The sequence below is a fragment of the Labeo rohita genome, chromosome 3 (genome assembly GCF_022985175.1).
Source record: "Labeo rohita strain BAU-BD-2019 chromosome 3, IGBB_LRoh.1.0, whole genome shotgun sequence".
In the NCBI taxonomy this organism is placed as follows: Eukaryota; Metazoa; Chordata; class Actinopteri; order Cypriniformes; family Cyprinidae; genus Labeo; species Labeo rohita.
In genome coordinates this window covers 21,036,441-21,049,774 of record NC_066871.1, presented here as the reverse complement: position 1 = coordinate 21,049,774, position 13,334 = coordinate 21,036,441, and the positions used below count along the sequence as shown (strand labels likewise).

The window sequence follows — 13,334 nt, the reverse complement described above, 5'->3', positions numbered from 1 at the left end:
ACTATTCAGCACAGTTCAACAGTTGGATGGGTCAACATCTCATGGGATAACATGTGAGACTCTTTAAATCACTTGTTGAAATCATGTTGCTTTTTCCCTTCAATAACTATCTTGTTTTACTGAAACATACAAAATCAAAATCTTCAATTCTATCGAGTCACAAAATGAATCATGTTTAATAATTTAATGTATAAATACTCCCAGTTTATTAACTAAAAAATCTAGTATATGGGGGGCCTTCAGGTCAAAACGGTTGATAACCACTGATTTATAAATCTAATTCATTTGCATACACCACATTCAGACAGGATGTTCAAGAAAAGTTCCCATTTACACTATCTGTATAGAGAATTTAACAATCATCAAAGGTTAAAATGATTTCCATCAGATGACACCAGATTAAAAAAACTTTGTTACAAAAGTGTACAGAAAGATTATTAAATTATTTCACATTTGTAGTCAGGAAAGATTATTAAATTATTGCACATTTGTAGTCAGGAAAGATTATTAAATTATTGCACATTTGTAGTCAGTTCATAGTTTGTTTGCACTTCCCATAGCCTAGACAGTAAATGTGTGAGCATCTCTTTACCTTCCCTTTCCATATGCACATATATTCTGCAAACAAATTACTGAACCCAGCAACTGAATGTGTTCATGCACTGACCTAAATAACATGGGATTACACAAATTACTGACATTTTATTTTATTTATTGACAGTCAAGCATCATTTCATCAGTACAGCTCCATGATCTCTGCGATGTGGAAAACGAGGACGAAATTGCGGAATCCAGTCATAAAAATGAAACGGAACTTCATGGAATTTGACAAATTTAGGATGAATAAATCAAAAGTAGATCAGTACACTTAAATCAAAACGTGATATGGATTAGTGTCTGTGAACATTCAGCCACAAAAACACTAATATGTGACCCTTGACCACAAAACCAGTCATTAGGGTACATTTTTTGAAATTCAATACATCTGAAAGTTAAATAAATAAGCTTTCCAGTGATGTATGGTTTGTTAGGATAGGACAATATTTGTCCGAGGTAAAACTATTTGAATATCTGGAATCTGAGGGTGCAAAAAAATCGAAATATTGCGAAAATCTCCTTTAAAGTTGTCCAAATGAAGTTCTTAGCAATGCATTTGATATATTTATGGTAGTAAATTTACAAATTATTTTCATGGAACATGATTTTTACTTAATATCCTAATGATTTTTGGCATAAAAGAAAATTTTGACCCATACAATGTATTGTTGGCTATTGCTACAAATATACCTCTGCTACTTATAACTGGTTTTGTGATCCAGGGTCACATATGAATCCTGTATGTTCTGTGTGTCTCTGTATGAATAAATGTTGCAGATGCATGATTTTTTGTTTACTACACACATATTGAAGAGTATGTGGCGCTCGCTGTGTTTTCAGCCTCTGCTGCCTCATTATATGAGTATGTGAACACATAAACATGATCTCTAGAATTGCTCTGAGAGTCACTTCATGAGCATTTTACCGTTTCTTTTGTGAAAAACTACTATCATATCATATACACACAAGGTATTCAAGCAACCCCTCAAGCTAAAAGTTTGGTTTAACTACCACTACTAATACAGTTATTGTTAAAACATTTTTTTAATCAAATCAATTAATTACAGATGCTTTTGATTATTAAGGTTTAGTGAAACGGAAAATGGAATAACACAGAATTTGGTAAAAACTCAATTTGAATGTAATTTTTGTTCAACTTTTTAATAAATTGCTGTTAAAGTTTCATGATTTCAATTAATTAGACATATTGTTTAATTTAAAATCAAACAGTATTTGGAAAAAAATAAAACACAATTTGGGAAAAAAATAAAACGGATTTTCATAGGCTGCTGAATTGTTACCGAGGTAACAGAGGCTGGTATCATAAATGCCCAAACGTTGGTACCGTACAACCAACCCGTGTTTGTGCGTGTGTGAGACTGAATCAGAGTTTGTTACTTTTATTGCTTCTGTGTGAACAGATGACAAAGTCCACATTCTGAACACTCCAGTGAGCAACTCTCGGGTGTAAGGTCTTCATAGCACCATGTTGTGTAAGATGACATATGGCCTCACATGGCTGCCACTGCGAGCCTAAAGCCACACCATCTTTTTCCAGCCGCCTATATGTGATTGGGTGGCTTCCTCAAGAATCACGCACCGCACACCTTCCCTGTCTTACGCAGACAGAATCGCCATATTGTATGTGCAATTACGTGTCCATTTATTTAAATGCACAGCAGATGTTGGCATTTCTATTAGATGATGCTGAATATGTTTGCGCGATGACGTAAAGAAGCACTAATAACGTGAATCAAATCTTGGATCAATCAAGTCAGCGACTCAAGAAAAACAAAAGGAGATTTGAATCCGAGCCAATCTTACTAAGCAATCACATTCCCTCCGCAATGCAAACCAAAGCCCAATCAAAAAGCCTTTAACAAGCCAAGCACAACTCTCGACCAATCACGTCGCGTGTACCTTCTGAGCTCAAATTGGCCAATCGTGTTTCCTTTCCGTCATGATGAATGCGTTTGGTGGGTCACGTCTCCATCCTGTCTATATCTAACTGCCTGACTTACTGCCAACAAGCAAAAATAGGGGAAAGAAGCTGGAGCAAGAAAGAGGAAAGGAAAGGAGGAGAAGGAGGAGTGGGGGGGCTAAGCTTAGGAGTGGTATAGTGGTACACAGATGGTAACTCAGTGGGCCCATAGGACTTTGGCATTCTGGAAATGTACCTTGCTGAGACTGGACTAGAATTATGTTTGGCACAAGTATGCCAAACACAATTGCGTGATAATGTCCTGCCTTATTTCTCTCTCTCATTCAAGCTCCTGCTACGGCTCCGCTGACACAAAGGACCTCCACAATGGCTTTACATCCTCTTTTTCAGCTTTTGTCTCTTTCTCTCATACGCCCAATGCTGATGGGATGCACCGACTGAACCCTGCTTAATGTATCACTTCTCTGAACATGTGTCTGCTTATTTCAGAGAGTGTTTGCATATGTTGGTGTAAGTGCGTGAAAGAGAGAGATAGATATTGATTCTCCTTCTGTGTTGCTATGCTCTGTAAATACCCAGTCATTCTCCCCTAAAAAATGGGTCTCTCTCATATGTTATTTCAAGCCACATGTTCGGGCCCATATTCGGTCCCAAAATGTTTCCAGTGATACAGACGTTGATTTTTAATTGGTATACAAATATGGTGTTAGAACAGTATAAAAATGAATAGAAATGTATAACCTAATTCACATGAACAAAGCATGCAAGTGTGTTAACAAATTGTTCATTGTTTGTGCGTTTAATAATTTATTGTTCCTTCTGCATTTGCAAATTGTCACACATTTGTGGGTTGCCTTGGAATTGCGACTTTTCTGACAGGTTTTGACTTACAAATTCATTGTTATACATATAAGTGACCCTGGACCGGAAAACCAGTGTTAAGTAGCATGGGTATATTTGCAGCAATAGCCAACAATACATTGTATGGGTCAAAATTATAAATTTTTCTTTTACGCAAAAAATCATTAGGATGTTAAATAAAGATCATGTTCCATGAAGACATTTTGTAAATTTCCTACCGTAAATATATTAAAACTTAATTTTTGATTAGTAATATGCACTGCTAAGAACTTAATTTGGACAACTTTAAAACCGATTTTCTCAATATTTTGATTTTTTTTGCACCCTCAGATTCCAGATTTTCAAATAGTTGTATCTTGGCCAAATATTGTCCTATCCTAACAAACCATACACCGTTGGAAAACTTATTTATTATTTATTCATTTTAAAAAATTGACCCTTATGACTGGTTTTGTGATTCATGGTCACATATTTTCTTTAGACTTCAAAAATGAATTGTATTTTGTCTTATTTACCTGTAAAAAATATCTAAGCATATGTAGATACATTTACTTGAGATAAAAACTCGCAGAAGATATTGTTTTCAAGGAATATACGTGAACCAAAAATACTTCGTATGGGTAAAAATTATCTAATTTTCTTTTATGTCAAAAATTATTAGGATATTAAGTAAAGATTATGTTGACCCTTATGACTGGTTTTGTTTTCCAGGGTCACTTATGTTAAATTACCTTTCTTGCACCATTAGAAAATAGCTTTCTTTCTTGTTTCTAGCAAAAATGCAACAAAATAACTGACATATTTTGTTCAATCTATGGTGAAAAACTATTTACTAAGGGGTAAGAAATATATATGTGACCCTGGACCACGAAATCAGTCTTAAGTCGATGGGGTATATTTGTAGCAATAGGCAAAAATACATTGTATGGGTCAAAATGAACGATTTTTCTTTTATGCCAAGAATCATTAGGATGTTAAGTAAAAATCATGTTCCATGAAGATATTTAGTAAAATTCCTACTGTAAATATATTAAAACTTCATTTTTGATTAGTAATATGCATTAGTAAGAGCTTCATTTGGACAACTTTAAAGGTGATTTTCTCAATATTTTGATTTTTTTGCATACTCAGATTCCATATATTCAAACAGTCATGTCTCGACCAAATATTGTCCTAAGCTTGTTTATTCAGCTTTCACATGACTGGTTTTGTGGTCCAGGGTCACATATATTCTGTAAAACAAGACGACAATGCTGATAAAGTAAAGAGTTTTCAAAATACAGTTAAGTTCAGCTCTGTGATTAAGCAGTATCAGGTTGTCTCTCTTCTGTAAAATGTGCTTTTATGGGAAAGAAGTAATTTTATGCTGAAATGTTACAATTACACAGGAACACTCGTATGTCATTGCAACCAAATGTACTACCTGTAAAATTCAGATCGTGACAACCGAATTTTAATCAAATCCACATATTATGCAAAGAGCAACTCTTTTTTTCTCTACTAGGAACACTGTGGTCCAGAGAGTTTGGGATATTAAAAGCAACTTCTTTATTTTGTACACACACAACATACACACACGGTTGTCGCTCTCCATTTTGCACTGTACACGTCTTTCCGCATTATATATAATATGATAAACAGGCAGCAAGGATGAAAGTGACAAAGTAACTGACTTAAATTACTAAACTAAAAGCACTGCTTTTAATTTTGTTCCTGTGTAACTGTAACATTTAAACGTAACACAACTCTACCATAGAAAGACATATTGCAGAGAAAAGATATTGCATAGTACTTGAGTCACCTTACTTAAGTTGAAATGTATTTGTAAGTCAAACCCTGAAAAAAAACCTCTCAAAACATCCAAACACAAATCTACGGTGACAACCATAATGTGAAGACTTGCAAATTTGAATAATTTGAATTTGAATAAGGTTATGCATTTGTGTATCATTTTAATACTGTTCTGACTCCATATTCAACTGCAGTGCCTGACAGATTTATGCACTCGCCAAGCTCATTACCTCACGTTTAGCTGCTATGATGTCATTAAAGGATTCAAATTCATTATTTGACAAAAACAACCAATGAAACAACAAAGATTATACTCTTCAGCAATCAAAAATGTAGCGTCCCGACTTGTAAAACAGGTCACAGAATCATAGATAAGCAGATAATCTCAAAAAGATATGTAGAACACCTTAAATTAGATCAGAGGAGACAAAACAGTTCGAGACCCGATGCAAAAAGAACTAGAAAAGCCCACAGCAAGTCTGGATGATAAAGATCAGCTTAAATGTTAGCCAATTCAAACTAATATAAATACAGACTGCCCAATGCAAACAAAGGACATGATGCTAAGCAGACAAGCTTAGTTCTTTACATCTGCCTGTATGTGACATTACTTATACTTCATACTTCACTGGCAGCTCATCCTCAGACGTGGTTCATCTCAATGATCTGCTTTTCCATGCAAACTATTCAGTCCAAGAAATTCTTAAGGGAATATTCCAGGTTCAATCCAAGTTAGTGGATAAGCTTGCCGATTTTCAACCAGCTTCGTATTGTTACAATGTCGGTCGTAAATATAAATGAACAGTGTGTACTCTTTCTCTGTGCTACCTGCACCCAGATTATCAGTGGTTATTTATCAATGATTATTCAGCAAAACTCAGCTCCATAACCTCCAAGACCTTTAAGAGATTTTGTCAAAACTACAGATTAAACTTCTGCATTTTTATATTCCTGTCCACAGACAGTCAGATCACAGGGGCAGCATCAAAATCAAAAGTGTATTAAGGGTGGAACTCTTTGGCAAAAGGCAACATCGCAGCCCTTTTTCTCTGTTTTCTCCAGTCCAGTATCACAGATTTTTTTGGGGTGTGTTTCTACTGCATAGACAGCCAAGATTTATTAAAATCCACCTTTCCAGCAGTAAATTCCCCCCATTAAGCTCAAATGACAGCATCTTTGTCATAATGTTAATTATAACCAAAAACTGCTTTAACCCTTGTCTTAAATGATGTGGTTACAATTTGTGAACAAAATAGTGGTGTTTTAATAAGAATCCAGCAAATTTTGCACAAAGGCGAAAAACATGAATGCAGATTTGGCTTATTTTTAGGTTGGTCACATGCAATTGCTGTGCTGACCAAACAAAAAGCAGCTTGATTAGAAAATGACTTTTGTGTGAACTGTGCTTTATTCAAACTAAGCAACTGACAACAGACAATGGACCTTTTTTGCCCACAAAATTTTGCTATTTTGCTAACGGAACTGCACTTATGGTAAGTAACTTACAATGGAAGACAATAGAGCCAATTCTGGAGGACTAAAAGAAATGTGAAGCTTTCCTTAGTGAAAAATAAATATACTAAAATACATTTATTTCATGCTACAAATACATTTACATATATGTACTTAATACAAATATCCTGCAATTGTACTTTTTAGTATACTAAACTGGAATATTTAAAGTCTGTTAAATTTTTTTTGCACTTTAATTGTGCAGAAGTAGTGCTGAAAGATATACTGAAGTATATTTGATTGTGCTGAAGTGAACTATTGCAAGTAGACTTTAGGTACACTTTAAATATTTTGCATTTAAAGACCGATGTTATAAGATCGTACAGTCCTCATCAATAGTAACATTAAAACACATTTTAGGCTTAATATTAAGAAATGTGCATTGTGCACAAGTAGTACTCCAAATAAAGTTTAATTACAATTTTTACACCAGTATGTCTCAAGCGATAAATGTTAGTAAACATGTTAATAGACTTGAACTATACTTAGTATAAAATAAATGCTATTTAAATCTATTAGTTTTTTACTAGGGGTAATTTTGCAACAGAACCTGTTTATTACTTAAGCTGTACTGTTAATCTATTTAAATCATCATTTTGTAGTCATTTTAGGGTTTGTAGTGTGGCTGTGTTATGGGAACATTGTAAACTTGGATATAACTTTACAAGGTCAAAGAAAAGCATACTAAGCATAGTTCAAGTCAATTAACATATTTACTGGCATATCACTTGAGACTTACTGATATAAAAATTGTAATTAAACTTTGGAGTACTACTTGTGCACAGTGCACATATCTTAAGCCTAAAATATGTTTTAATGTCACTTTTGATGAGGATCGTATGATCTTTACATAATATCAGTCTTTAAATGCAAAATATTTAAAGTGTACCTAAAGTATACTTGAAATTATTCCACTTTAGCACAATGAAACATATTTGAGTACATCTTTAGTTGGACTTCAACACTACTTCTGCACAATTAAAGTGCATTATGTACAAAATTACTTGTTTTCAATTTAGCAGACTTTAAGTGTACCAGTTTAGTATACTAAAAGTACAACTGCAGGGTTAAATACATGTATTTTAAATACATTTTAGTATATTTATTTTTTACTAGGGTAGTAAGTGACCTTTTTACACTAAAATCACGTTAACACATATTGTGCACATCTTGTGTTTTTTCTTTAAAACAAATGTGTTTTATATTTACAGATTGGCCCCATTTGCTTGTTTTGCCCATGTTTTTGCTCTTTTTTAAAGAAAAGAAGTAAAAATTACGTTTTGTAGTAATCAGCATGCCACAAATGATGTCATTTGAGCAAACATGTAACTTGAACTGAACCCCAGTTATTCCTTTAAAACATTTTACTCTAAACGAAGACAATATTTATATGCTGCACATTAACATATCAATATATTTACTTATATTCTCATTATGAATCTCCTGCACCTTCATATAATGTTTTAAACACCCACATGCAGGACCCCTAATGCGTACCTGTGGCAGTGCGATGGAGAGTTGTCTCTGTAGCGAGTCCTTCTCATGACCCAGCTCTCGCAGACGTAGCTGTGCCGTGCCGAGACTCTCCTGGGTCTCTCTGAGACTCTCTAGCAGCCGCTCTCTCTCCGTCAGCATGTTCACCATCAGAGACTCCAGATTTCCAGTGCTCCCCCCCCCTCGTCTCCACCGCGGGCCTCCCGGCCCCCATAGCCACCACCCATGCCCCCTGCACCGCCCCCCCATACCCCCACCACCTCCAGCAGGAGAGGACGGGCCTCCTCCGCCACCACCCCGCCCGTCCTCCGAGATGGTGGGCATCACCTCACACATCATCTTGAGGCCGTGAACAGGTGTGAGAGTTTAAGGGCGGAAGTGTGTATGTCTTGGCCCTACAAGAGGAATTTGCGAGAATCACAGTGTGGGACCGCGAATCTGACGGTGTTTGCGTGCCTGAGAGCCTACGGCAAACAGATAAACAATTTGTCATTCATACGCGGGTGTTTAGGATGGTGTAGCGCGTGGTCTGTGGTAAGAACGTGTGCCTTAACAGTCTGTAACGTGTGTGGGAATGTGAGTATTGCAGATATGTTATATTATGCGTGCAGTTGTTCTCTCTTTCTTTTCCTCTTTATCTTGTCTGTTTGAGTTCACCCTCAATTCAAGCTTTCTTGTTGGAATCTCCTAATTGCTGTGCTCTTCTTCAAGGGTGGACACGTACTGCCAGTTTATCTGAGTTGTCTTCTTGACAATGAGTTTATTATCCACGGCTTTTCCTTTATATTTTTTTTTCCTCAGTGCTCAGGTAGATTCATGAGTTGTGTTGCTAATTCCTGAATGGCTTCAAGGCTCCTGATTGGCTCTTAGAATGTGCTGTTCAAAATCCTTGGCTTGGGTGCGTTTGGGTGGAGCAGCAGGACGTGGTCTCAGGTGGGACAAAAGTGGCAGGAGAAAGTAGGAGGGGAAAGTCGCTGGGTCAAGGGACTGGATTGGGTAAAAGGAAGGGTGGGCATGGAGGAGAGTCTTCTACCCAATGGGTTCGAACTTCAAGTAAAGGAGAGCTGAAGAGGGAAATAAAGGAGAGTGACATTAGCACAAATGGTCAAAGCTGGGCAAGACATGAAGAAATAAAGCATTAGACATCAAATCCACTGAATTCGCAGCCTTTCAGTTTCCCAGTAGACTTTAATAGCACTTTTATTGATAAACTCTGGGCATACCATCACAAAAAAAGGGAAAGACAAGACTATATAGGAAGAAAATAATACAACAAACAAATACAGGCAAGAGGTAAAAGACAAATGTTATGATATCTTACTTTTGCACTTACTAATAAAACATGCTTTAATGACATTTAATGCATTAAAATGTTATAATACAAGTTGTCAGGCAGCAGCAGGAGAGATAAGTGGGGAATCATCTTTGATGTTGGGTTATTATCGACTGTCATTTAAAGCTTAAAACATATAAACCGTAATGCTTAAAAGTAATACGCCAATCTTGACAGTGACATCATTTACATGCACATAACTTTCTGATTAAGGTTCATATTGCGGGTAAGCGTTTATTCTGAAAACAGATTTTCATATGTGACCCTGTACCACAAAAACAAGCTCAAGCAACACAGGAATATATTTGTTGCAATAGCCAAAAATACACTGTATGGGTCAAAATTATTGATTTTTCTTTTACGCCAAAAATCATTAGGATGTTAAGTAAAGATCATGTTCCATGAAGATATTTTGTAAACTTCCCAACGTAAATATATCAAAACTTAATTTTTGATTAGTAATATGCACTGCTAAGAACTTCATTTGGACAACTTATTTTCTCAATATTTTGATTTTAGCATCCTCAGATTCCAGATTTTCAAATATTGTCCTATCCTAACAAATCATACATCAATGGAAAGCTTATTTATTCAGCTTTCAGATTATTCATAATTCTCAATTTCAAAATTTGACCCTTATGACTGGTTTTGTGATCCAGGATCACATATGCTCCAGAAATAGTGATATATTATTTATAATTATTAGTATGGGTAATCAGCATATCCTGAACATTTTTCTGTTTGCTTGAACCATTTATAGCGCATCGTGCATTTAAGTAATTTAATTAACTTATGAAATATCTTTTGTATCCCAACACAAGAGCTATGATTTAAAAAATGTAGGTCATGAGACTCCTACAAATATAGGCCATGATAATTCATTTAATTTTATCAGTTGTCATTAGAACAGAAAAAGTCTTCAATTTCTCTGATTTTTTAGTTGTTTATGTCTAATGTAAACGTAAATGAAAAAAGAACGCTTGCTTAGGTCCATATTCCGAATATGACCCACACATCTTAACAACACAAGCATATGCCAATCAAATTCAGATTTCTACAAACCAAAACACTTGATTAATCTGGTTATGGCCATCAATGTGTTGCCATGACCCTTCCATAACCACAATATGCCTAAATTCTGATTCAAATCAGAATATTCCTGTGCATGTAAAAGCACTGAGTGACAGACATGGAGTTCGGACTGAAATCGCTCGGTTCTTCGACACAGGAGTCAGCACTAGATGGTGGCAGACACATTGGGGAGCATCAAACTAAAAATAACATTGTAACCATCGGGTTTCCCCCTTACAGAAATCTGGGAATAGCATGAAAGAGCGTCCTGTTCCAGTGAATGTCGACACAGAGGAATTTGGAGGAATCAATAGAGCAGTGATTCCTCGCACAGGCCCACAAATCGTGCTAAATACTCCCTGCCTTGAATGTTAACGACGACGAGGCGAATGAACACAACGTATCAGGTTCGAATGCAGAACATTCAAATCAACACCCAATTCCATTTGTTTTGTCTCTCTGACTGCCTGTCTGTCCGTCCGTCCGTCTCTCTCTGCCTCCCTCCCTATTCTCTCTTTCTCCGACACACACCTATTTCAAATTCCCTTCAATATAGACAGCAGCCGTTGCCTAATACCACAGCGCACTGCTTTTATTCTCCGTTCGCTTCTCTAAACAGCCTATTAGTCAAGAGGCTAATGGATGCGCATGATACACGGAAATGAAATTCATGGTGTGTAACGATCATGTAGCCGGGCAGCGCTTTTTGTGTGTCCGCGGACGCTGTCGAAACGCAGGAAGGAAGAAACGGGTGTCGTTTAAAGGGAACCCGTGCGTGATTGGATGCTGCTGATCTTGTTTATTCCCTACTAACGTGAATGGCTTGGTGAAAAGAATCCAAAAATAAGCACCGCTCCGTTCGAAATTCGCCCGAACGCCGCTCGGCGTTCTAGTGTCAATTGGGCTGGATGTATGTGTTGACGTATTCCTCTGCCGTTCGCTCCACCATGATATATGTGCCGTCTCTCTTCTGCAGATACGCGACTGGACATGCCGTCGAAATGAAACGGTTACATTTTAACTAGTCTAACGAAGAACGCATCGTGTCATTTCTTCAAATGTTGCTATTTTATTCTCTTCCTCCCATCCTTTCGCCTCGCCCCCTCCTCCCAAGCCCTCCATCCCCCTCCTCATCTCCACAGCTGGGCGATATCACACACACAAACATGCATATATAAGAAAATACATGCGATGCTGAAATATGCACCGCTCACCGTTGTCATCGTCGAGAGTAAACGCTAGACATCATCATCATCATCATTTCATCCCCGTCGACCCCATCGGAGCGCAGCGCTTTCGGGTGCCGAATTCGCCCAGTTATCAGCCTCCCCCCTTCCCTCTTCCTCACACATGTAACGACGGCACCGAGCGAGCAAACGTTACACCTATCCACAGACAACCCCAGTCTCTCTCTATCCCTCTCTCTCTTTCTCTCCCCCTCCCTCACGATGTAAAGGTGCTGGCTCTTAAAGAAACATTCGCGCCTGCTTCACCACCACAGTGATCACAAACACGGGCTGTTGCTAGGGCTACTGTAACTGTGTGATATCATGTCTGTAAACGACACGGTCCAGCACCTTTCCTCACATTAGAGGATGAACGTGTTATTTTAAGAGCGATGCTTGAGCATTCATGGGCAAAAGGTCCAAATGGTCAGCGCTGGGTACCACTCAGAACTTCAGCAGTCGGTCTCTATGTGTGTCGCCACATCCACTCCCTCTACCGGTTCCTTTCGGCATTGCGCCTCTCAAACCATCCGCACTTGTTAACAATTATCACATAATTTTTCAGCGTTTCATTGCATCATCACTCAAGCGCGGCTTTTATTGGGTTTTAAAACGTCAATTTTACGATAATTGCGTTTAGAGTAAAATAATAATGTTGCATAATATCCCTTCTAGAAATCCGTCAGTCCACGTGTCTGCCCGAAATTAATTATTTCCAATTATTTCCAATTATTTTCCAATGACTCTATGAAGCATTTTTTTTAAATATTAAAAAAAAATCTATATTTACACATAGACATTTCCCAACAACACACTTAAGTGGTCAAATTGGTGTATATAAAGTGTATATTTATATGAGGGTCGACGTTTATAGAAATTTGCACTAGTGCATCTTAAAATGTCTTTTGGTGCTTCTGACATAACTAGTTAACTGTTTACCATCTTACAGACATTTTAAACAAAACTAAATATGTTTCTGTAAGTACATCTGAGATTTTTTTAATCTATAATTAAGCTATTTTCCCGTCCGATATCGACCGTGGTTTTACTACAAATAAAAAAAACATTGTTACTACACTTTTACTATAATAAAACCGTTTAATTTTCGTAAGAGAAGGCGCATAAGCTTCTATGATTACCTTCTCAGATGTACGTTTGTTCATATTTAGCGCACACTAATTTAATTTAATAACAAACTTTTGTGTTTATCAACTGAAACATCTGAAAATGCAGTCGAAACATGTATATTTTAAATAGTAAAAATAGTAGCCTGTTTGTAACACCACCAAACTTCGACTGCATTTGGAAACTGCTCAAACCGTCCATAATTCGTAAGCTTTCTTTTACAAAATTGCAAATAATTTGTGATGTAGCCTATATAGCTTATATTTTATATCCAGTCATGAAATAATCATAAGAATCTTTCCGTATGACGTAGTGCGTTCGCTTGAGGAAAACCAAATTACCCGCGAAACGTCTTGAGCTGAGGAACCGCTTTCAGTGGTCG

General features: G+C 36.9%; 1 protein-coding gene across 1 annotated transcript in view; it reads right to left on the bottom strand.

Moving 5' to 3' along the window:
• The window catches only part of ppfia3 (PTPRF interacting protein alpha 3), a 47,302-nt gene extending 35,292 nt beyond the window's left edge, over positions 1-12,010 (bottom strand). The window contains 4 exon segments of the mRNA XM_051106228.1: positions 8,201-8,377; positions 8,380-8,442; positions 8,444-9,261; positions 11,816-12,010. Of these exon segments, the coding sequence (XP_050962185.1) occupies positions 8,201-8,377; positions 8,380-8,442; positions 8,444-8,536 (333 nt within the window). The 5' untranslated portion in view covers positions 8,537-9,261; positions 11,816-12,010.
• Between the last annotated feature and the right edge of the window lie 1,324 nt (positions 12,011-13,334).